This window comes from Anabrus simplex, chromosome 2 (assembly GCF_040414725.1).
Source record: "Anabrus simplex isolate iqAnaSimp1 chromosome 2, ASM4041472v1, whole genome shotgun sequence".
NCBI lineage: Eukaryota > Metazoa > Arthropoda > Insecta > Orthoptera > Tettigoniidae > Anabrus > Anabrus simplex.
The window spans coordinates 787,922,952-787,949,768 of NC_090266.1; the positions used below are offsets into that span (position 1 = coordinate 787,922,952).

Below are 26,817 nucleotides of genomic sequence, written 5' to 3' on the forward strand. Positions count from 1 at the left end.
GAAGATTAAAAAAAAAAGGTGCCATAAATATCCCAACCTGGCAGGAGATGGACAGGGGAAATGGATGATGATGATGATGATCACTATATTGGTAAGCATAAATGAACTGATGAGGCCACTAGGAGGCAAAATTTGTTATTCTCTCAGTTTTATCATCATCATGGCAATATTGTAAATGCTGTTGGCTACTATATCCCCAAATTCAATTACACTTTATGTTCAATCAGTTGTCTGTATTTTCTGTGATATTCTTCACATTGCTGAGTTGTGTGATTTTCAGACACGTTCTTAACAAAGTATTATTTTTTACATTTGCCTGCATTCAAAAATAAAAATAAGCTGAGTGATATCTATAGACGATATTCGTGTATAATAATGACATACAAGCGAGCTTCCTTTCCTCCATGATCCCTATGATGCTGATACATTGTGGCATACTCTGTCTCATTTCATACATACAAAAGCCATTCACATACAACTGGCAAAAGTAAAATGTCACATGCACAGAAATTTATGGCAGCAGCATATTTTACACAAAACAGAAACAAATTCCTGGAATGTGATTTTCTTTCACACCCCAAGAGTCAGTATGTTAGTACAGATTGCACTGCTCCTTTGATGCCATTGTACAAATGCTGAACTTTAATATTAGTTTCCAGTTCCCCATGCAAGATACTTTAAAGAATTTGAGTTTTACATGCATTTTTCCATGTTCTCAGAGAGCAATAATGTGAAACATTCAATCCAACATTTGAAAGATAATGACAAGTCACATTTTTCATACATGTTTTATTTTTACAAACATTGATATTAGAAGTAAGATGACATGACATTCCTTTTAGAAATTCAAATGGTAACGAGGATGGTCCTGAGACAGCAGAAAAGTCAGTGCACTCAGTGAAAAGTGTGATGATGTCAGAGTTTGCTAGGAGTGATATCATAATATCAGACTAGCCAACTCAGGCAAGGAAAATATGGGTCAATGCCAGATGTCGCTTGCAGTAGCAGTAGCAGTTCGCCTTAGTTTAGCTTTACCTCTATGTGTTACATAACCTAAATAGGGTGCGTAACATTTCTTAGTCTTCTGGTCAGCACCAGACTCCAATCAGCAGTTAGCACTACTGCTAGGAGTTATTATTATTACTCTTATTAGTTTAAAATCCTTACTGTCTCGTGAGTAGCCTCACGATTCCTGGCAGTCACAGTACATCTGGTAATCACCAGATTCCTTCGCGCGGTGATCATTGTGGGGTGGGCCCACTATTATTGTCGTGAGTAGCTTCGCGACACTAGGCTCTACCGGGCAGTGATCACTGCATGGGGGGGCCACTATACTTGTCATAGCTTGTTCATTACTAATAACTGTAGTTTAAATTTATATACGGGCCGATGACCTTCAATGTTAGGCCCCTTAAAACAACAAGCATCATCATCATCATCATCATCATCATCATCATCATCATCAAATTTATACTGTACACAGGGCTAGCGGCTCTCCGGAAGCGAGTTGACTGTGAGCCATTTGTTTCCAATTACTAATCGAATTATTTTTGTCATTGTGCTTAATCAGGGGAGTTTATACATTTTGTACTTGCTTAGGCTGTTAGGGATTTGAACATTTTATTGGGTGAAGGCCTGTAAGGTTCAATATATCCTGTACTACATGACATTCCTTTTTAACCCAGTAACTGCTGGCAACCTTTCTAGGAAAGATTTTCATTCAAGATTTGTATCCTATGAACTATTAACTTGAGATACTTTTAATTTCCTGTATTATTATTATTATTATTATTATTATTATTATTATTATTATTATTATTATTATTATTATTTCTGATGACCTTTAAACAACAAGCAACTTTCTTTTTTCCATGTTCACTTTTACTACTTCCCTTTACAGGAGGCAATTTACTTCAAAATTAGAAATTAGAATTTTCAGTATAAACAACTATTCAAGAACACAGGCAGTAGTAAGATGTTACATTATTTTAACACAGTTCTTCACAAAGCATGCGTACAGCCCTTCAACAATTTGTTGTCACCATGCAGTGGAGAAAGTAACAAAGACCTGAAATAAATTATTTTCTCCTTTCACAAGAAGCAACCAGACATTGATCTTCCCACCATAGTGAGGTGTAACTTGTTCAATTAAATGCATCCACATTTTAAAAAAAATGTTCTTAAAGTAACCCTCTCTCCTTTCCCCAATGAAATGTTAATGGTTATGTGTTCCAGTACTTTTAGAATCTCACCTGAGAGAGTTAGGTTAGAGAAATCCTTTTCAAAGAGACTGCTGGAAGCTTGGAAAAATTCACAGAAATCAGCTGTTGTGGGTGGTGGTGAAGGTGAGTCCAATGTGAAAGAGCAGGGAGACTGAAGGCAGCTAGATGATGCAGGACTAAGTGATGAGCTTGGTGTACCCACATCATAATACCTAAAGCAACAGAAAATAAAAGTAACAATAGCTCATTCCACCAGCAAATAATTTTCAAAATGTTTTAGGAGGTATAGAACTAAGTTGCTATGAATAACAATTAATATGAACTGTAAAACCATTGTTTAAAATGTTCATTATTATTTTAATTATTAGAAATTGATGTCCCTAAAATTTCTCACCTATAATTGTGGTCACTAAATTCAAAGTTGAACTCAACAGGTTCATAGGTAGATGGCGTTTCATCAAGTAGCAGAGGCTCCATGAAGACTTCAGATAATGAGTCACTTGTACCATTTGAGGAATCAGGTTGAGGACTGCAGTCATGGCCCAACAACATATCTTCACTCTCATTCTGAAAACATTATGAGTTTTTAATCCTTTGCTCTGGAATGGATGTTATAAATAATTATTGATATACAAGTTTATACATCAAATCAAGTCCAGTTTTTTAATTCCCATATTACTTGTGCACAATGCCAGCACATCAACCTGAATGCAGCACATTTGTAACAGAGGAATTGTGATTCATTGCACCACTAGCACATTATAATACTGTGAACTGCAAGCAAAGATGCATGACATACATAATAAGTAAATAACTTGTTATCTACATTTATAGGACAAAGGAAATAAATCTGTATATGTAGCAGTGGCGGTAGTAGTAGTAGTTAACTGATTTTGTATGTGAGTGCAATAAATATTGTGTGCATTTTATGTGTTGAAAGTAATAGAGATTAGCAATATTTTTCTACATTTTATCTTGAGTAATAATTATGTTGGTGTTTGATACATTATGCACTGCAGGTTATATAGGTTCATTTTGTTTCAAATTTGGCTTGTGGAAATTAAGAAATAATATTGGGTGGCTAATTTCTAGAAAATAGAACTCAGAGAATTAGAGTAGGTGAAGCTTTGACTCTATAATAATTAAGAGGGGAATTCCTCAAGGCAGTATTATTGGACCTTTATGTTTTCTTATATATATCAATGATATGTGAAAATAAGTGGAATCAGAGATAACGCTGTTTGCAGATGAAGTTATTTTGTACAGAGTAATAAATTACAAGATTGTGAGCGGCTGCAGAGTGACCTCGATCGTGTTGTGAGATGGACGGTGGGCAATGGTATGATGATAAACGGGGTTAAAAGTCAGGTTGTGAGTTTCACAAATAGGAAAAGTTCTCTCAGTTTTAATTACTGTGTTGATGGGGTGAAAGTTCCTTTTGGGGATCATTGTAAGTACCTAGGTGTCAACATAAGAAAAGACCTTCATTGGGGTAATCACATCAATATGATTGTTAATAAAGGGTACAGATCTCTGCACATGGTTATGAGGGTATTTAGAAGTTGTAGTAAGGATGTAAAGGAGAGGGCATATAAGTCTCTGGTAAGACCCCAACTAGAGTATGGTTCCAGTGTATGGGACCCTCACCAGGATTACTTGATTCAAGAACAGGAAAAAATCCAAAGAAAAACAGCTCGATTTGTTCTAGGTGATTTCCGACAAAAGAGTAGCATTACAAAAATGTTGCGAAGTTTAGGCTGGGAAGACTTAGGAGAAAGGAGATGAGCTATTCGATTAAGTGGCATGTTACATGTTATAAACCTCATTTTAGGTCCATATTGAAAATTTACAGTTCAACAACAATAAAGGTGTTTTAATTTGTTCCACCTATTCAGTACTTTTATTTTCACTTATAGTGGTTACATAAATAGACTCTTAGTTAAATGGGACATGTTTCGCCCTCAATTAAGGGCATCTTCAGCCTAAAAACAATCATCAAGAATACAACTAATATTAAAAGTGAAAGCTAAAAGTTTAGCCAGTTAGTAGAATTCAGAACATAAAAATGTGAAAAATGATACAATATATAAAGATGCTAATGGAAAACTGTCTATGATTAAACTATAATCTTGTCGGAGACTAAAACTTCTTCTATTAAAATTCTAATTAAAAACAGTTCATTTAAAATATTAGTGGAAAACCAAAGTGGTAATAATATAAAGCCAATAACATGAGGACATGAACACAAGCATAAGCATGATTGTCATAAGTACAATCTTTCCAAGGCCGCTGATGAAATTCATCAGCATAAAGTGAGACAGAAGCATCCGTTGAAAAATTGTAAGTGCCCCTTAGCACCGGTAGGAAATACAATTGGCTGGAACCTTGCCAGGAAATGTCAGTAGATGCAGAAATAATGTTTTCTGTATCACAGTGAGGACGCAAGATTACGCTTCTCAATGCTGTCAGTACGGTCGCAGATCAGGAGCTCCTTCATATAGTTAATGGCTACAGTGTTGCTGGAACTACACGGGCGCCCTTGAAATCTTCAAAATGTACACGAATACGGGAGCAAGCTGCTACTGCAATGTTTTCACACATAAGCTGCCGTAATCTTGCACTTCACTTCCATTAGTTCTTAGAAATCAGAATACGCAGAAGCAGGCTGAAGTTATGGCAATTGTGCTATAATGAATGACCTTCGTTCATATTCTTGCAAGATCTAATAAGACACTATTTATGAAGTGCTGAAGACCAATCTCGGACACTTTCAACGGTATTTAAGAAAACCATACACGAACACTGATTTTAGAAAGATATACCATTACACTTTATAAAGAGTGAGATTATTGTACATATATCAAAGCACTTCACCAATTGTATCTCGGCGCAATACTTCATTACGAAACCCATTAGTAAAATTATACTGTGTAGTACCGGTACTGTCACTGGATCCCCGCCATAAGTTTAGAGCGCGACCTGCAAGTGACTGACGCACGTGGTGATAACACGAGTTGAACAGAACAGAAGCCCTCAGCAAGCTCGCTGTGTCCACTGCCGCTAAGGTCATTCATTATAGCACAATTGCCATAACTTCAGCCTGCTTCTGCGCATTCTGATTTCTAAGAACTAACGGAAGTGAAGTGCAAGATTACGGCAGCTTACGTGTGAAAACATTGCAGTAGCAGCTTGCTCCCGTATTCGTGTACATTTTGAAGATTTCAAGGGCGCCCGTGTAGTTCCAGCAACACTGTAGCCATTAACTATATGAAGGAGCTCCTGATCTGTGACCATACTGTCAGCGTTGAGAAGCGTAATCTTGCGTCCTCACTGTGATACAGAAAACATTATTTCTGCATCTACTGACATTTCCTGGCAAGGTTCCAGCCAATTGTATTTCCTACCGGTGCTAAGGGCCACTTACAATTTTTCAACGGATGCTTCTGTCTCACTTTATGCTGACGAATTTCATCAGCGGCCTTGGAAAGATTGTACTTATGACAATCATGCTTATGCTTGTGTTCACGCCCTCATGCTATTGGCTTTATATTATTACCAATTTGGTTTTCCACTAATATTTTAAATGAACTGTTTTTAATTAGAATTTTAATGGAAGAAGTTTTAGTCTCTGACAAGATTATAGTTTAATCATAGACAGTTTTCCATTAGCATCTTTATATATTGTATCATTTTTCACATTTTTATGTTCTGAATTCTACTAACTGGTTAAACTTTTAGCTTTCACTTTTAATAGTAGTTGTATTCTTGATGATTGTTTTTAGGCTGAAGATGCCCTTAATTGAGGGCGAAACATGTCCCATTTAACTAAGAGTCTACTTATGTAACCACTGTAAGTGAAAATAAAAGTATTGAATAGGTGGAACAAATTAAAACACCTTTATTGTTGTTGAACTAAGTGGTATGTTCCGAGCTGTCAGTAGAGAGATGGCGTGGGAGGACATCAGTAGACGAATAAGTTTGTGTGGTGTCTTCAAAAGTAGGAAAGATCACAATATGAAGATAAAGTTGGAATTCAAGGGGACAAATTGGGGCAAATATTCGTTTATAGGACGGGGAGATGGATTGGAATAACTTACCAAGGGAAATGTTCAATAATTTTCCAAATTCTTTGCGATCATTTAAGAAAAGGCTAGGAAAACAACAGATAGGGAATCTGCCACCTGGGCGACTGCCCTAAATACAGATCAGTAGTGATTGATTGATTGATTGATTGATTGATTGAAATATCTTTTTTTATTTCAATATCTGTAGTTTTGTTGGCAGAATACTTGTAAAGACAATTTATAATATGGAGTTATAAGTTTTTGTAGTATTTTTAATATTCATACCAGTACTAGACATGATATTTCATTTAGCAATTTAAGATCTTTTGACCTATCCTGAAGGTAACAATTTCTTTAAATAAATAAAATGAAACCCTTCTAAATTTTGTTGATTTTTTTAAAAAGGCATTCAAGATAATATGGTAGTACTTCACTGGCAATTGTTGGTGATTATTGATACTTTCGTATTCAAATATACCGCTGTTGACATACTGTCAAGTCAAAATTAATCAGCTGATTCTTACATTTTGACATTTGCAGTTGAAGTCTCTGGTACAATTTCTAGAAAAGTTATTGATTCATTATTTTAGATATCTTCAATTGTACTTTTGATATTTCAGAATTTGAGAGAAAATTTAATTTCTGTTAGCTCACAGTATGGGGAGAAAAAGGGGAGAGAATAATAATTGACTAAGTATTCAGTTATAACCAAATTGGCATTGTTTCTGTTACATGTTATTCTTACTAATTTGTAATTAAGATAGGCCTAAGTGCCATTTAATTGTAGGGTATTAGTTAGTATCTTGGGTGCTTTACTGTTGCATAATCTTGATGTAATTCCAGTGTAATCCTTTTGATATTTCAACATTTAACATCAGTTTTAATTTCTGATAATAATAATAATAATAATAATAATAATAATAATAATAATAATAATAATAATAATAATAATAATAATAAACACTTAATCATCATAATTAATAAAGATACAGCACACAAATTGTGCATTAGATAAACAAAGTTTATCATATGTACTGTCACTTCTCACTATTACAAAAGTTCACAATAGATAATCCCCGGTTTTTGCATGTGATTACGTGATATCGACTGCAATGCTCATTGCACAGCTTGCAAACACAGGTTTCGTCGGGGTCATGGAAGTACTCGGTGTTGCACATTTTATGGTGGTACCCATGGACGGCCATCGAATTAACAAAATGTTGCATGTCTTGATTGGTCTTTGTCCATGTTCTATTCATCATCGCCTCCGGTGAGTAGAAATCGAGCCAGATTTCTTCCCTCTTCTTCACTCTGTCCTGCATTAATTTTTCCCAAGCATCTGTGGATGGAAACCCTCGCTTCATTCAGAGGTCCTCGATGAAGAAGGTTTCCTTTGCAAGCTCATATGCAAGCCTTGATTTTGTGTATTTTGATATTCCCAGTGTAGCTTTCAGGAAGCGCGACTTGACTGCTTCAATTGTCTTCAGCTCAGCCAGACCCAATTTATTCCATATAATGTCCAGTCCATATGTGGCAATTGGCGCAATTTTCGCATCGAATAGTTTCATAGCAGTTTCTAGTGAAAGCTTGGTAATTGTTTTAATATCATATATTGCTTTGGTGGCTGCCGTTGCTCTAGACTTTATATGAATCCTATAGGTTGTTGCTGTTGTCTGCATGGTCAGTCCTAGATACTTAAATGTATTGACAGTCTTAAGGACTGTAGATCCTAGGTCACTTGCGGCCTCTCGGCCACCTTTCCGAAATGTCATTTTCACTGTTTTCTCTGTGTTCATTTTCATCTTGTTATCTTTTGCCCACCTGTCCAGATTGTCTACAGCTTTTTGCACATCATGTAGGGAACTTGATCCAATGACCATATTGTCTGCATATAAGTATATTTTCAAATCTTCTATTCCTTGCTGAGTAACCTTTACCACATCGTACGTCGCAATGTTAAACAGCAAGGGGCTTAGTGGGTCTCCTTGGAGTACTCCGTTGGTCTGCATGATCAATTTCAAAGTCGCGACTTGGTCATCAATTTGTATGTAATTTGTCGTCAGTATGTTACTTATCAGAGTCGTGAGCTTGTCTTTCCCCATTATTGCTTCCAGCTTCGCAATTATTAGTGGTCTGCTTAACGCGTCGAAAGCTTTTGCATAATCAACAAATACTGCATGGAATTTGCCTCTTGGATGTCTGAGGGCTTCTTCAATGTCATTGATGAGGTTGTTAATGGCATGGAGGGTGCTCCTTCCTTTACGGAATCCAAACTGTTCCTCTGGGAGTTTGTGTTCTACTGCGCCTGCAACTCTTTTTGTGAGAAGCTTTGTCATTATTTTCAGCATGCATTTTTCTATAGCTATTCCTCTATATGAGTTAGGGTCTGACTGGTCGCCTTTTCCCTTGTACAACATTTTCATAATAATAATAATAATAATAATAATAATAATAATAATAATAATAATAATAATAATAGAAAACGTGTAAAAATCTCCTGTCTCGCTGTCTCGATCCTCGCAACAAACGAACAACAGGCAATCAGCCAAATCGAAACCCTCAAGAAATGCTCAGGAAAATTTGGCCTACAAATCTCGTTCTCAAAAACCAAGGTCATGTGCAACCACTGCAGCCTCCAGAATTTGAACACAAAATTTGGCACAATCGAAAAAGTAACTGAGTTCCGATATCTCAGAGAAATTATAGTACTAACAGGAAAAGAACAGAAGGCTCTCGAGGTCTGCATCCAGAAAATGAAGAGAGCCCTCAGCCGAATGCAAAACATTTACAACAAAAAATGCCTTTCAATCATCACCAAAATTCGACATTACAATACTGTGATCAAACCTGAAATAATATACGCGAGTGAAACACTGGATCTCCACAGGAAAACAGTACTCGAAGACATCCTGAAAGAGGAATGTAAAATCATCAGAAAAATTCTTGGCCCAAAACTCACTGACGAAGGATATAGACTGCAATCTCGTACAAAAACCGAGGAGCTCTCAAACCTTGCGGCTGACATCAGAAAAAGACGCCTGAAATTTTACGGACACATCAAACGCCTTCCAGGAAACAGACTGACAAGAATCTTACTTGAGGCAAGAGAAAACATGAAAACAAATAGGTGGACAATGGAAATCTGCCAAGACCTGGAAAAATCAGGAATCAAAGTGGCCAACATCGCTGACCAAACCTGCTACAGAACGAATATCAACAAGTGGGAAGTAGAGTCAGAGAGAAACTAAGTGGACAGAAGAATGAAGAACAGAAACAGGAGATTTAAACACTTGATTTGTAGTTGGTGTATATGCTAGTTGCTTTACGTCGCACTGACACAGATAGGTCTTATGGCGACGATGGGACAGGAAAGGGCTGGGAGTGGGAAGGAAGCGGCCATGACCTTAATTAAGGTACAGCCCCAGCATTGACCTGGTGTGAAAATGGCAAACAAAGGCAAACCGTCTTCAGAGCTGCGTGGCACCCATCTTCCACACATATTCCGGTATTTCAACTTTTCCTTTAAGAATTGGTGAGTGGCGCTTCAGGAAACCTCAGGAACCAAAGTGCAGAGATCATCCACGGACCTTCACGCATAATTTGCTCAATATTCACGACTGTCTCAACGGAAATGCCTTTCAATCATCACCAAAATTCGACATTACAATACTGTGATCAAACCTGAAATAATATACGCGAGTGAAACACTGGATCTCCACAGGAAAACAGTACTCGAAGACATCCTGAAAGAGGAATGTAAAATCATCAGAAAAATTCTTGGCCCAAAACTCACTGACGAAGGATATAGACTGCAATCTCGTACAAAAACCGAGGAGCTCTCAAACCTTGCGGCTGACATCAGAAAAAGACGCCTGAAATTTTACGGACACATCAAACGCCTTCCAGGAAACAGACTGACAAGAATCTTACTTGAGGCAAGAGAAAACATGAAAACAAATAGGTAGACAACGGAAATCTGCCAAGACCTGGAAAAATCAGGAATCAAAGTGACCAACATCGCTGACCAAACCTGCTACAGAACGAATATCAACAAGTGGGAAGTAGAGTCAGAGAGAAACTATGTGGACAGAAGAATGAAGAACAGAAACAGGAGATTTAAACACTTGATTTGTAGTTGGTGTATATGCTAGTTGCTTTACGTCGCACTGACACAGATAGGTCTTATGGCGACGATGGGACAGGAAAGAGCTGGGAGTGGGAAGGAAGCGGCCATGACCTTAATTAAGGTACAGCCCCAGCATTGACCTGGTGTGAAAATGGCAAACAAAGGCAAACCGTCTTCAGAGCTGCGTGGCACCCATCTTCCACACATATTCCGGTATTTCAACTTTTCCTTTAAGAATTGGTGAGTGGCGCTTCAGGAAACCTCAGGAACCAAAGTGCAAAGATCATCCACGGACCTTCACGCATAATTTGCTCAATATTCACGACTGTCTCAACGGAAATTGACGGTCTCCCGCTCCTTTGTTTGTCATGAATTTCAGTCCGACCGGCTGCAAACTCTCTACACCACTTACGAACATTGACGTCTTAAAGGAAATAGATGAATATTATTACTTGGGCAGTAGGTAGCTAATGATGGCAGAAGTAAGGAGGAAATAAAATGCAGACAAGTACAAACAAGTAAGGCCTTTCTTAAGACAGAAATTTGCTCACTTTGAAAATTGATAGAGGAATTGAAACCATGCCTTCCAGAACAACAAAAGTCCACCAGTTTCTAATTTAGAAAGATGTTTTTGATGACATTTGTCTGGAAAATGGCATTGTATGGAAGTGAAACGTGGACAAAAACTAGCTCATGAAGAAAGAGAAACTTTTAAAATGTGGTATTACAGAAAAATTCTGAAGTTGAGAAGAGCAGATTGAATCATGAATGGATACTGAATCAAAGTGGTGAGAGGAGAATGATTTGGTCAAATTTGACCTGAAGAAGAGATAGAATGATACGACAGAGCTTAAGACACCCACGAGTTGTTCCGTTATTTTTTGAGGAAAGTGTAGGTGGTAAGTATGGTAGGGGTGGACCAAATGACACGGCATGAGCCCAAAAGCCTATACAATATCTTGTCTAAAAGTACCAGTGTAGTACAGTTATTATATTAATTAGTATTTTGCTTGCTTAATTGTCATCTAATTCTTGTGCAATGTGCAGTATTTCTTTCCTTTGATACTTATTTTCTTTATTCACAGAATACTGGTATGTTATTTTATTCTTGTTGATATTTTCATCATATTTCATATTTCTATGGAAGAAGAGTAAAGAATGGCTGACAAATGCAGGTGTATGGACTTCAGGTGTGGCTTTAAGGAGTATGAGGGAAGAGTTGGAGAATCTGAAGGAGAAGATTAAGCTTCTGACAGAGGACAGGAATGAAGGTAGGCCTCACTCAAACAATGTACAGGGTATGGTAGGTAAAGAAGAGGAAGGGGAAAGAAGGGGAAAAGTTGTAAAAGACAGGTGGGCCAATGTTTCAAAGACAAGGAAATCAGGGACAGAGTTGAGAAGGAGTATCGATGAGCAAATTGGATGAGTCAATGCGGTGAGAACAGCAGAGGAAAGATGGGAATCAAGGAAGAGTTGCAGAGAAGGGGTAAGGCAAGAGGAAAGGGAATGAGGAGTAAAGAGAACTGCAGAGTAAAGGATCAGAATAGGAAGGTAGAACAGGGTCATGAGAGTGAGAGAAAAAAGGAGGAAGTTTTGCAGCCATCAGGGAAGTTAAGATAGACCAGGAGGAAAGATGAACTAATGAAAGGAGTGGGAATGAGTTAGCTGGAAAATTTATAATGTCCAATAACGGACCAACTATATTGGTATTACTTGTTGCAATTATTTTAATTCACCTTAGTCTGAGTTGCACTAAACTACAAACATAATTTTCTAGTTCCTGAAACTGAAGTATCTGTGATTATCTGCCAACAAGTTTTTTATACCTTGAAAAGTTGCGCTCTATGTCAGCTGATACGATTGGAGCATACTTGAAGTGGGGAAGATCATTAGCTGTTAAATCTTCCTCAGTCCCATCCTTGGAGTAGTTTCTGCCCCAGAGTGTATCTGAGTTTAAATGCATTAACTGTAGCAATTTCACCACGAGTGTTGTTAATATGATTCCTGTTGTTTAATTAGTGAAATGGAATCTACCATTGCCTCACCTTTCTTTTCCAGTGAAGTGATAATCGTCGACAATTATGCGAAATTCGACTAAATAAATGCCAAACTGCCCTCCATGTTTGGTTCAGTGACCAATCTGTATTGAAACAGCTTCTTCACAGTAAAAACCTGTACTACTTTTTTTCACTACCTGGAAATATTCACAATAATAAAAGCATGAATTTAACCATGTGTCCTAGCATGGGATTGTAGATTGTTGTGGTAACATGATGTCAAGAGCTTCTGCCTTGAATTGTGTAACTCATGAGGGGGCTTTTAAGAAAAACATTTTAACGTTTGCCACAAGCTTGTCAACATTCGGATGATTTGCTCGCACATTTTCACGAACACTACGTAGGCCATGCGCTAGGCACATGACATGTAGCATTTTGGAGTAAAGTGCTTTCAATGAATTATCTGCATGTACCATATATGGTGCTGCATCACTTAAAAATAAAAGGACATAATCATGTTTTATGCCATCAGGCCACAGAAGAAACATATTACTGTCAAACAACTTGAGTATCGTTGAATAACTGGCCTTTTCTAACACTTCGGCAGTCAATAAAAATATTTCACCCAGTCTATCCAATTCCAATATTATAGTCACAATGTTGGCTACAAAGCACCCCACAGCATCATTTGTCTTATCAATAAAAAAAAACCACAGCTTCTTCCCACGAGTACTGTACATTATTTTATTTAATGATTCATCATAGCAGTGTGGTAAATAATTCTTACATAAAGTCGACTCTTCTGACATTTCTTGGTTTGTGTGTTTTTCCAAAAATGCCCGTAATTTGGGATTAGAGTGCTTAAATAGGGGAATATCTGCTGATATTAACACATCACACAACTCCTTACTATACTGTGATGATTTGGTGGATGTCGAAGCAACAGTAAGTACGTAGTATGACCTTTCAATGACGTGTAATCGTATGTCACGGAGTCATTGAAAGTCATTAAACAGATGCATGTGGACAGCATGGAAGTAATGTAAATTGTCGATGTACGGCTAATTTATGTGTTCATAATATATGAAAGCTGATACAACTCGCAAATCTATGGTAGATCTTGTGGATGGAAATCGGAAGATCAAGCTCAGAACCCCGTGGTATACAGCAGACCGAATAAAGAACAGTTCAGTTACAAGCAGATATCAATAAATAATTACATCAACAGCTGAGAGGAAGAACGGTCAGATATTATATTTAGTCTGGAAGACGTCAAAGGAGGCCATGGAATAACTTGGAATCATACACGGTTGACCATCTTGTAGGCGTACGGTGTGATGTATCACATGTTCAGAAGAATAAACAATCGTAGCGTGTGTTCCTTTGTGAATCTCTGTGGATAAGAAGGAGTGATTGTGGTGACGAGTTCCTCAAATGTCAAAATCATATGTAATGAAGTTAATAGAGTGGCTCTGTGGTTCATGGAAAGCAACCTTATTATTATTGTAAAAATAATGAAGATAGAATTTTGTTTTCTGACAATACTTGCATGACGAAACCAGTTAGGAAGCAAATAGTGAGCATAGCTCTGGTACATGCATAAAAACTGAGAGAATTTGCTAAGATCGAAGGGCTAAATAGCATTAAATAATCTTAATAAGCGTCATATAGCATTGATTTATGTAGGCGAGTATCAACTCATGAAAGTGGGATTATAAATCTGTGTGAACTCTTTTTAATTGTTTCTTGTACAAGTTTCAGGATTGAAGCCAGTAATGCTATCCACAGTTATGAATCAAGAAATAAATAAGGAGGAAATGCGTGCTTAAACTGACAGGGTCCTTGATAGATCCAAGCTCTGCTGAAATAGGCAAGATGGCATGAACGAATGACCTGACCACCGCTACCCACATGATGGAATGAAGACTGGATCTTCTAATGATGAGTAGACGTACATTTGTCCTTTTTGTGTTTCTTGTAGTTGCTTATGGTAGATGTAGATATTAATATCACACAGGTGATGTAAAGGGAATAACTTGAATAACCTAACGTGTTAATGGTGTTAATTTAATGTTGTATTGTCCGACCGCGCATATGTTAGAATTTCGCTCGCCATCTGTAAATATTGGGGTTAGGCGCAATCTTTCCTGCGTTGTTCCTGTATTAATGGAATAATTGTGAAGCGAATGTGTGATCTTGAGTGTTACAGGTAAGTTTTTCAGTATATCCGTGTGTGAAATATAATCGATGTGGTGATCCTTTAATGTAAGTAATTCTGCGGAGTGTTGTGATGTGTTCATTCAATCGAACTATGTGATGTTCGTATGTATAATAGTGAAGCTCTTCAATTGCTTTTGCTTGTTTATTTAGGAAAGGATTTTTTTTTTATTATGCGGTGTATATTGTGATGGCATAAGGTGTATGTAGGGTCATCTGAAGTTATAATTTGGTGCGACATAATTAGTGAATGATTTATTGAATTGTGTATTGCGTTGGTAAGTTGATTCTTCGAGATGATCAATATGATAGGATGGTTTTATTGAATGGTATATCCGATGCATATTTTGAGTGTTAGATAAATGAGCGATGTATTTAATGCTGATTGAATGCATTTCGAAGATATTTCTGTTGAGCATATGAACTGTCATGATTTCAGCTCTGATATAACATAAGTAGCAGAATAGTTAAGCGAACATGTAAGTAGGATCTTCGACAAGTTACTCGAACGGTAGTTAGAATTTTTGAGATCATTGTCACCTGTAAGTGTGTGTTAATACTTGTAGCATTGCTTGAGGTAGCAATTTCATGCAGTAGCATTATTTTCAGCATGATGGAGAGGTGCAGATGCAGCGCAGACTTTCTGGCATTAGGTCATTTAATATGTCAGTAGTTAGTGCTTAGTTTTCAGATGCAGCTATGCGGAGCCTTTGGATGGATGATGGCATGCGGTCACCCAATTATGGGACGATGATATTATTGTTATTTATTTGAGTTGGTTTTATGTATATTGAAAGACCGTTAGGAAATTCAAGTTATTGTTAGTTAGCTAGGTGTTTACAAAATGAAACAAATAGAAATAGGTAGAGCTTTTTTTTTTTTTTTTTGCTAGGGGCTTTACGTCGCACCGACACAGATAGGTCTTATGGCGACGATGGGATAGGAAAGGCTTAGGAGTTGGAAGGAAGCGGCCGTGGCCTTAATTAAGGTACAGCCCCAGCATTTGCCTGGTGTGAAAATGGGAAACCACGGAAAAAAAATAGGTAGAGCAGGGAGGACAAGGTACGGCTAACAAGTGAGATATAATGAATGAACAAAGAAGTTAAGAGGAAATGAAGACTTAATTTACTGATTTTCCAATGTGTTTAATAATTATTTAAATGAAGTATCAAGGAGAGTTATGAGTGGTGATAATGTTTGAATTTTATGGTGGATAATTTTCAAGAAGGACTTGATTTCTAACAGAGCATGATAGGGAGTGCATAAGAATATCTTTCAAATATGTTTGATTATTCACTTTGTTTTAATTATATTCAGTTAGTATTGTTTTATTAAAGTTATTGTCCTTCCAATTTCTTATTGCAGTTTTTTTTTATTTCCTGCCTAATTTAAGTGAGAATCTAGTATATTGAAATAAGATGTAGGATCATCATCTGATTAATTATTGAGAGGATGTGACCGCTTTCTCATCGAAGGGCCATGCCCTAGAGTGGAGTCTGTGCAAACCACTGAATTCTAGCTGAGCATATTAAGAAGTTTACTATTATTTTCAAACCACGCACGTCCACGAACGGTCACAGTAGCAAGCATTGAAGTGCAGCTTTCTTTGATGAATGCTCAAGAGCATGCACATGCTTCTCACGACCAATATGCTGCGTCACAATAAACTGTCTTTCAGCCGATACTTTGCTTTTGCACAGCTTACAGTACAGTAGACTATGCTTCCATGAGTAGAAAACACACTATCACCAAAGTCGGCTACTATTTGTTTTAACCCACTTGGAGCCAAGAGCCGATCTGGTTGGCCGCTCCCCATCAGCTGGAGGAGGCCAGAGCTCCGCCTCCACTCTACTACTGTAAAGCGCCAGGCCGTTTTCAGTGGAAATACATGTATTTTAAAATTCGCGCATATCTACCGGTGTATAGCAAATACCGGCATGAAATTTTCTACATATCGACTACGTAGAATATGAAACTGGTTTGGAGTGATATAAAGAGTCAAAGACGTTTTATTATTGATTTATAGTTGTCGATAACGTTTATTTTTAGGAAGAGAAAAATATTTTCGTAATTTCTCTCTCAATATCTACTTTGAAAAAATAATTTACGATACAAAAGAATATACATAATTATGTACAATGTATTTCTAAATACAATTCTATAGAATAACTAATTTGAACGAGAAAAATAAAAACGATAAAAATAAAAATTCAAACATATGTCACTAGTAAAAACTGCATTAATTTATTGTCACCAATACCTGCTGAAAAAATATCACGTGAACAACATGCCATTTTTACTCACCGATAAAATTCGCGTTTATGTATCAATGTTTGGCAAATACTGACAACAAATGTTCTACGTGCGGACAACACAGTATTAAAATAATTCTGAATTATTAAATAAGTAAAAAATAGTAGTTGATATTATAGTTTTTTGTTTTCAGAAAAAATAGTTTCTCGTTTTCGGTTGTAGTATATATTAGAAAAATAATTTTACAATACAATAGAATTTACGAAATTAGGAAATGTATGGCACTAAAGCTGTGTTTTTTTTTTACCTACTCAGCGACCGCTGCTCAGTTCGGTACCTGCAGTTTACGAGGTGAATCATGGTCAGTGAGACGGATCCTCTCAGTAATTATTCCTGGTTTTCCAGAACGGGGTCGCCCTCTCACCCTCAGATATCTCCTCAATTGCAATCACTTGGGGTCACTTAGATTGAGTGAACCTCGAACCAACCCTCAGGACCAGGCGAAAATTCTTGACATGGGCGGGAATCGAACCCATGACCTCCGGGTGAGAGGCAGGCACGCTACACTTGGCCCGCGGAGACCAGCTTTTAGGTAATGATAGAGGACTATATGTGACTATAAGGTTTATTAGAGAGTAAGGGGAAAGTAAATTGAAGTATGATATGGGCGGAGAATCAGACGGTAGGGCATGTTTAGGTCCAAGAACTTCCTTGAAGGAGACAGGAGGTTGAGGAATGTTGTCGGGTTCATTGGGACAAATTTCCACAAAATGTTCTCCAGAGACATCATCATCATCATATTCGTTATCACTAGTTTCATCTACCACCATATTCAGAGTAGCTTTGGTGCTGTTAGACACAATTAAACGTCTCTTCTTTAGCTGCGGTGATTCCGCGGACGTGTCTGGTATAATTTCGTCGCTACTCTCTGAACTAAATTCCCTATTGCTATCCGATAAATCATCCTCATTAACTTCGCACTGTTCCAAATACTGCATTAATTTATTGTCACCAATACCTGCTGAAAAAATATCACGTGAACAACATGCCATTTTCCTGTCACAAATCCAGTCACTGCAAGCAGCAATCTCTTTCTGACCGGTTAGTGGTATTTGTAAACACAGGAAACGACTCTTGTGAAAGGTATAACACCCTCTTAGAACTGCCAAAGCAAGGCCAGGCACACAATAACGTGTAGCCCCTTTACTACAGGTTGTAAAAAAAGCATGCACGTCACTATAGGTTGCCTCAAAATTATGTATATCACAGAATTTTAAGCCGGGCGATGTAATTGGCTCTGGCAACTTCTGACTGGATTGTTAAAGGCCGACCAGATTGGCTCTGGCAATTTAAAGGGCGGGTTCTCGCACTATGGCCTGGCACCAAGAGAGTTACGTGAACTGAAATGTGTGGTTTAATTTTAGGCATTTTCAAATTGGTACTTGAGTGCTTCCAAGTACTGCAAGATATGAACTGTGTGAAACTGATGCAATACTCTTCACACCTTCCCCTTCCACCCTAACCTTTACAGCTGTAGGTGTCAGAGAACTACAGGTAATATTCCAGACATCCAAGTCCCCAAATACCTTGTTTCCTAGAAAAGTGAGTGTATAAAGTATTTATCATGAAAGAAGAAGATTGACAGTTGTAATCTGCTCATGGGTGCGAAACAATTGCTTCAGTGACCTCATCACTGCACGAAAGATATTTTAGGCCTGTACTTGTGCAGTCATCTACTGTAACCTTCTGTGCCGTAAAACATTTCCACTGACAATTACTGTGTTAGCAAAATAATATTGAAATGTTTTATTTCAATATTTGTATAACTGCAAGTTTAGACTTTCAGACTTAATTTCATAAAATAATATGGTAACAGGACAAAAGGGACAAAATGACCTAAAGAGACAAAATTCTCCAAAATATGACTGAACAATTCTTGAAAATCAAAGAAAATGCTGTTAAAATTTTAAAAACTCAAAAATGCAAAATAAGCAAATAATGAAAAATTAAAAGGATATATTTGTAATCGAGGTGCCATGAACAGCGTTTGTATATATTTGAGCATTGCACCTGACTACTCACCAAAAAGATGACATATCATCAACATCCAGGGCCTAGTAATAATAAAAGAATAAAATGCCATACAGTATATTAACAACAGCTGTATATTAGAATTCTCACCTTTATGCGATCGGGCATAGCAGCAATAATTTGCTCTGCTAACGTCAGAACTCGAACCTCTTGCTCCCCTGTAACAGCCATGATAGCTCTATCAAATGATCACATATATTTAATATTCGAGTATACCACTGTCATTCAATCATGTGTTATTATTTAGCTGGATGACAAGTTGAATTTAGATACAAATGTTTTATAAAACAGAATATAATGTAGGTCTTAACAACAGAACAATAATGTAATGCATTTAAACAGATGCCAAAACTGATGACAAAATCTAATAAGTATAAATAAAAACATATAATTAAATATCTTGCCAAAATGATTGAATGGAGTGAATTATTTTGAGCTTTCATTTTCTAAGAATTTGTTTAATGCATAACTTTTTCAAAATTATGAATTGTATCCAGTGATGAATTTCTTAATAGACTCATGCAATGAGCTTTAAATTCCAGTCTGAAATGTAGAGAAAGACAGATAATGAGAAAATATCAAGCATTTTCATTCAAATACAGAAACATGTAAATCTACATCTAGCATATCTTGTTTTCACTTTACATCAAATTTCCCATCACTGGTCACAATTATGCCTCCTACAGAGTATAAGATGGTAAGGTTAGACAATTTTAATAAGAGGTATAGATTATAATCTAATGGCTAATGCTACAACTGACCTACAACACTCTGCTTTCCATCCAACTCCTCATCCGAGACGCCCTCCACGTCAATGATCGGACTTTCACTGCGAGGACCTGTAGCCACTTCGCCTGGATCCACAATTCCAAGCATCAAGAAAAATATGCCAAAAGAACACGCAAGCAAACAAGTAACTAAAAAAAAAAATTCCAACACTTCACCTGTCTCAAGGGAAGTTTTCATTAAAAAAAATTAAGCTTGAATTAGTCATTTCTTTCTCATGGTCTCCAAGTAAAAGAATTATAATGAAATATTAATTTGTGAATACCTACATTAATAATAGTAGGGTTATGTACTGATAAACTAAATAAAGAGTTGTGAAGTTCTGGTGATGATTTCTATGCAGAATGTTGCAGGAGGAAGGAGAAAAAGGCTACGGTATATGAACTTTATAAGTTAAGAATCCTAGTAAAAATCACAACTCAAGGGTAAACAAACTGTCTCAAACTGGACTGATAAGAGAAGGACAAAGATATTTATCAAAATTTATTAGGCTGTTATAGAATAAAAGTGGAATGAGTAAAAATTTAAACAACATTATGAAGAAGTAGATGCTGGAAAATAAATAATATAGGGGAGACCAGGGTATTGGCGAACAGGGTATTTTGTGGGCTATGGTTGGCATGCCTGTGTCTTAACTGGTGCTGCTACCTAGTGCGAGTGCTCTTTAACTTCCACATCATTCCAAACTCCACTTGGCTGCAAGACGCCAGTGTGAGAAGGTAAAGCGTGTTTTTTATGCAACTGTTTGTAACACTGTGCAGCTGTTATGTGCAAAAGTAAGTATATATATGGTTACCTTTTCTTTATATGGATAGTACTCATAAAATTCACATTTGTCTATACAATATTTCAAAATCAAATCAAATCAAAATCTCTTTATTTGCAAATGAGGTGTCTACCTCGGTGGCAAATGGTACACTAAAATACATTATTGTCAAGCACTAAATATTAAATTAACAAGAGAAGAAAATTTTTCCTATAATACAATATTATACAATTTACGCTAACAATGTTTTCTATTAAACACACAGCTCATCCTTAATAAATTTATATTGTTTACAAAATTCTACTTATAATATATCCTGTCCTACTTACAAATATAGTCAACTGATATACAGTATGTGGAATTACTTCAAATGATACTATACAACTGGTATAACATTAATATTTACATTGCATTTATTTATTTACTTTTTTTTTTTACCCGTTCTGGATCCTAAGTAGCATAACGACCTGCTGCGTCTTAACCAGAGCCCCTTTTGCCACCACTTTTCAGAGTTCCTGAAGGGCCTTCACAGCTACCGTAGCGGTCCCAGGGCCCTCGAAGTCCCCACTGTACTTCACCCCTACAGGCAGTCCCCTACTTTCGCTGTCCAAATTCCTTAGACCAGGGGATGGAATTAATTTATTCACACACATTTTTTTTTATATACAATAACCTGCACTGGTCGAATACCCTCCAACATTTCATTTATTTTCTCTGTTGCTGTTTATTCTCTTCTTGAATATCTGTACAGATTTTGGAAAAGGATCAAACACTACCCCTGGTAAACTGTTCCACTCCTTCACACCCTTCCCAATGAATGAAAATTTACCCCAATCGCTTCTGCTAAAATTCCTTCTAATTTTATATTTGTGGTCAGTCCTGCCGATATAATTATTTTCCAACTGAAGCCTCTCACGGATATCTCCCCATGCTTCTTCTCCTGTATAGGCTCTATATAATCCTGTAAGTCTAGTTTTCTCCCTTCTCTTACTTAAAGTTTCCCACCCAAGTTCCTTTAACATTTCTGATACACTACTCTTTCTCCTGAAATCCCCTGTTACAAATCTTGCTGCTTTCCTCTGCACACTATCTATTTCTTTTATTAGGTATTCTTGGTGAGGATCCCAAACACTGTTTGCATATTCCAATAATGGACGAACCATACTCAAGTAACTTTTTTCTTTTAATTCTTTGTTGCATCCTTTAAGTAGCCTCATTATGACATGTAATGATCTGTATGCTTTCCCAACAATGTCATCAATATGACCCTTCCAGTGCAAATTACTTTCAAATCTCACACCTAAATATTTGCACTTGCCATCTTTTGGGATAACTACCTCATCCAAAGTATATTCAAATTCAGTTTTAAAGCTCCTGTTTGTAAAAGTTGTAACAGTTGATTTGCCTCCATTAACCTTCATATTATTTTCTTCAACCCATTGTTGGATACTTTCAAGGTCCCTTTGTAATTCTGAACAATCCTCAATGTTGTTTATTTCTCTATAAACAATTATGTCATCTGCATACAATCTTATTTTTGATGTTATATTGTTCCCTAAATCATTTGCGTATATTAAGAAAAGTAACGGACCGATTATACTACCCTGTGCAATTCCCTTCCAAACTTTCTCTTCCTGAGATACATTATTTCCTACTTTGACTTTCTGAACCCTTGAATTTAGAAATGCTTTTATCCAACGTGTAACCCTTACGTCCAATCCTATTCCCTCCAATTTCTTTAATAATATTCCATGTTCCACTCTATCAAAGGCTTTGGAAAGATCTATGGCTATGCAATCTAACTGGCCTCCTGAATCCAACTGATCTGATATGTCCTGCTGAAATCCCACCAGTTGTGCCTCACAAGAAAATTTCTTTCTAAATCCATACTGGCTCCTCATGAACCAATTTTTATCATCACATATCCCTCTGATGTACTTCGATATTAAACTCTCCAGAATTTTACAAACTATACTGGTCAGGCTGATTGGTCTGTAGTTCTCTGGTTTCCTTTTATCACCCTTTCCTTTATAAATGGGTATTATTATAGATTCCTTCCATTCCTTTGGTATTACACTATTATTTATGACATAGTCAAAGAGAAATTTTAAATAAGGCACTATGTACCACCCCATTGTCTTCAATACCTCCCCAGTAATTTGATCACTCCCTGCTGCTTTTCCTTGCTGAAGCAGTTGGATTTCTCTGAAAATATCTTCGTTTGTGAATGAGAAGCTTCTTGTTTCCCTCTGTCTCTCTCCCTCTCTATCTTCTGTTTCGGTTTCCAACTCTTGACAATCATCTACTGAATCTCTAAATTCCCTACTAAATAGGTTTGCTTTCTCAGTATCTGTTAAATAGTGTTCACCCCCTTCTCCCACCATTGTAGGAATTTGGATTCCTTTTCCTTTTTGATTCCTGATATATGAATACAGCTTTTTCCATTTCCCTTTGTGGTCATTACCCTCTTGAAGTATGCCATTCATATAATTCTCTTTTGCTTCCTTTTTCACTCTATTCAGTTCCCTCATTAGCTGTTTTCTAGTTTCTCTACTCTCCCTACCCTCTTTGATTTTCCTGTTTACTATTCTACATTTTCTTTTTAATTTTCTTATTTCCCTTGTATAATAAACAGGGTCTGAGGTCATTTTACCCTTCTTAACAGGTACAAATCTCTTCTCTCCTTCCCAAATAATTCCTTTAAATTTAGCCCAAAGTGTATCCACGTTACTCCCTTCACTTATCCAACAACTGAATTGTGAGTTAAGGTAAGTCCCAAATTCATCAACTTTAGTTTTTCTGTACAATTTCTTGTCTTGTGTAACCCTCTTATTAAGCCTTTTTGGTACGAGTCCTACATCCATTATTACAGCCTTATGGTCACCTATTCCTTCAATTACCTCAGTTTTATCAACAATTTCCCATGGTTTAACCAAGAATACATCTAGTAAGTTATTGAGACGAGTCGGTTCTTGTACTACTTGTGTAAATCCTCCCTCCCAAATTAACTTATTTGCCAGTTTCTGTTCATGGGCTTCACTTGCAGCTCCTTTCCATTCAACTTCAGGCAAATTTAGATCTCCCCCAATTATTACCATATCATTATTATTGTTTTTACAAGTATAATCTATTATTTTTTCAAAGATTTCCATGTCTCTTTCCTCTCTTCCAGGCCTGTATGTTCCTATAATTCCCACCTCCTTCATATTATCACAAACTAATTTTATCCCTAATATTTCATCCCTTTCATCGGTAAACCATTCATGTGAACAGTAAGTTTCCTTCACCAGAATAAACACCCCCCCTCCCTTTTTATCTCCTCGGTCTCTACGATAGACTGTGTACCCTTCTGGAAATACTTCTCTATTACCCACCCCTTCTTTCAACCACGATTCCACTCCTATCACCACATCAGTCTCATAAGATTCCATCAATGTACCGAATTTTAATTGTTTATTTACTACACTTTGACAGTTTACCAAGAGCAATCTCAGACCCCCTTCCTCCCTAAAACTTGACTGTTGCAATTGGGTAACTTGAAATTCCTTACTATCCTGAGTTTCTTTTTCTAGTTGACTGAGCCAGCTTGAAGTATAGCTGGCTCTTTCTGCTAGTTTTCCTGGTCAGTATTATAACTCAACGGAGTTGCCTGTTTTACAGTACATATCTTAAGATTAATAAAATCTAGAACAATATTTCCTATCTTTCGTTTACCTGAATTGTTTAGATGGAGGCCATGTTTTGTATAACAGTATCTCTCAAAACTGCTGCATTCAATAACCTGAGTATTCCGAAAATGTTTACAAATTTTAACAATATCTGTATTGACCTTGTCCACTTCAATGTTCACACACGAATCTCTACTCAAATCATGCCTGTGGGGCACGTTCACTACAAAAACGTTAGTGTGGGTCAGCTTCCCTAGTGTATGTTTAAGTTGTGATCTTACATTCTTGGCGTCGTCGCGAGCTACGTCGTTCGTCCCACCGATGATAAGCACTGCATCGCCGCTCCCGAAGTTCCTAGTTGCTGCTTCTACGTTTTCCACAACCCTGCTGATAGAAGCTCCTGGATATATTTCTCCGGTTGCTGCTATATTCTCGTCGTTAATCACTCCCGCAATTCCCCTTCCTTGGCTATCACCAAACACAGCAACCTTCGCTGATTTAGGCCTAACTGGGTCTTGAATCTGAATTCTAGGCCTAAATTTCAAACTCGGCACGGCAACGGATCGCGATGATTTGGTTTCACGCGCGCGATCACTTTCTTCCAGGATTAAATTATTTAGGGCAGAAAACCTATTTCTAATGTTTATTTCCGGAAATTCAGTTGTAGATTTCTTCTTAGCCGGCCATCCACGAACTACTTGACACCACGTGCTCGAGTTTGTTACTTGTACCGGTATATCACTCGAAGAATGGTCAGTCCCAAATTCTAGCGATCGCAGTCTTTCTTTTAATTCTTGATTTTCAACTTTAAGAGTCTCATTGTCCTTTTTTAGAATGTTTATAATTTCTAATGCACTTTTATATTCCTCATCGACTGTTTTCGGTGCTTCGTCAACGCCGTCCCCAACAACAACATTCCGAACACACTGCTCACAAATCCAGTCAACATTTTCATTAGTTTTTACGTCTCTAGGGCAATTTCCGCACTTATAATGCCACCATCGATCACATGAATCACACAACATTCCATTTTTCACTAATTTTCGACATTTTCCGCACTTTTCGTCACATTTTACGGTTAATTTACTCGGAGAATAAAACACTACGTCGTCATTACCGGGCGCCATATTTCATAGAACTCTTAACTGTTTATTTCATAAGTTAATAACAAAACAAGATCATGGTGTATAACGGGGCTATTTTGAACAACTTGTTTGACATTGTGCCATGTATTTTACGATTGATAAAACTCATTTTATTAATTTAAAAATGTTCGGTAAAGTTTTATTTATTTATTTATTTATTTATTTATTTATTTATTTATTTATTTATTTATTTATTTATTTATTAACACATCTTAAAACAATTCAGATCAGGAATCCACAGCAGAAGACAAAAGAGCCAGCTAGACAGGGGGAGGAACCCGAAAGAGCCAAGAAAGTTAGAGCAGAAGGCAGACCTATACAGGAAGTTGCCAGATGATTCAATATTCCTGATACTACTCTCTATGACAGACTTAAATCTGGTAACATGGAAGCACCAAACATGGGGAGAAAACTGTATTTTCTAGAGATAAAGAACAAGATATGGTCTGCCATGTAATTAGTTTGGCCCGAGCATTCTATGGGATTAGTCCAATTGAATTAAGACATCTTTATTTTTGAGTTTGCAGAAAAAATGAAATCACAAATAACTTCAATAGAGAGAAACGTGAAGCTAGTGACGATTCGTTAGCTGGATTCTTAAAAAGAAATCCTTCTGTAAGTGTAAGAAAACCTGAGTCAATGAGTCTGAATCGCATAACAGCAGTCAGCAAAGATGAATTTTATATTTAAAAAATTTCAAACTTGTCCCAACTGACACCGAAGTACAACTTACCTCCATCGAAGATAAATAATATGGATGAAAGTGGCCCAAGTTGTGCCCAGAAACCAGGTCCTATTCTGGATCCCAAAGGTTAGAAAGCAGGTAGGAGCTGCTACTAGTGGAGAAAGGGGAAGAACAATAACTGTATGCTGTGCAATGAATGCTGCTGGGTCGTACTTTCCCCTATTGATGACTTTTCCTGCACTGTATCTTAAAGCCAAATTTTGTTGCGGTGGACAAGAAGGAACAGTCTATGCTTTCTCCAAATCGAGTTGGATCACAGAACAGCTGTTACATTTTGCTTCTTTTGTTGGTGCCTGAAGATCAAGCCCCATTCCTTTAGTGCTGGACAATCATTCCAACCACATTTCCTTGACTTCATATAATTTCTGCAAGGACAATGGTATATATGTGCTATCATTACCGAACGTTCTTCTCATCGCATGAAATTACCTGACATTACTTTCTACGGCTCCCTGAAAGCAGCTTTCAGTAAAGAGTGTGATAATCACATGAGGGAGAAAACAAAGATCATCATGTCAGACGTACTGTCATTTTCAAGAGAGCCTTTATCAGAGTAGCAAATATTGAGAAAAGAGTGTCCAGCTTTAGAACAACAGGAATATATCCACTTAACCCAGGGGTTTTCAGTGAGGAAGAGTTCCTTCATGCTACAGTGAGAACTGTTCATGACCATGAGACACCTAAAGAAGGAGAACAACCAGAGGAAGAGATTCATGAAGGAGTTGAAAACAGGCCAA

General features: G+C 37.0%; 1 protein-coding gene across 1 annotated transcript in view; it reads right to left on the bottom strand.

Annotated features, from left to right (window-relative positions):
- The window catches only part of Camta (Calmodulin-binding transcription activator), a 705,348-nt gene that overhangs the window by 143,553 nt on the left and 534,978 nt on the right, over nt 1-26,817 (bottom strand). Inside the window, exons 21-24 of the mRNA XM_068226037.1 lie at nt 19,732-19,824; nt 19,061-19,128; nt 2,617-2,789; nt 2,253-2,434 (exon numbers count right to left, since the gene is read on the bottom strand). Of these exons, the coding sequence (XP_068082138.1) occupies nt 2,253-2,434; nt 2,617-2,789; nt 19,061-19,128; nt 19,732-19,824 (516 nt within the window). The remainder of the gene's footprint in view (nt 1-2,252; nt 2,435-2,616; nt 2,790-19,060; nt 19,129-19,731; nt 19,825-26,817) is intronic.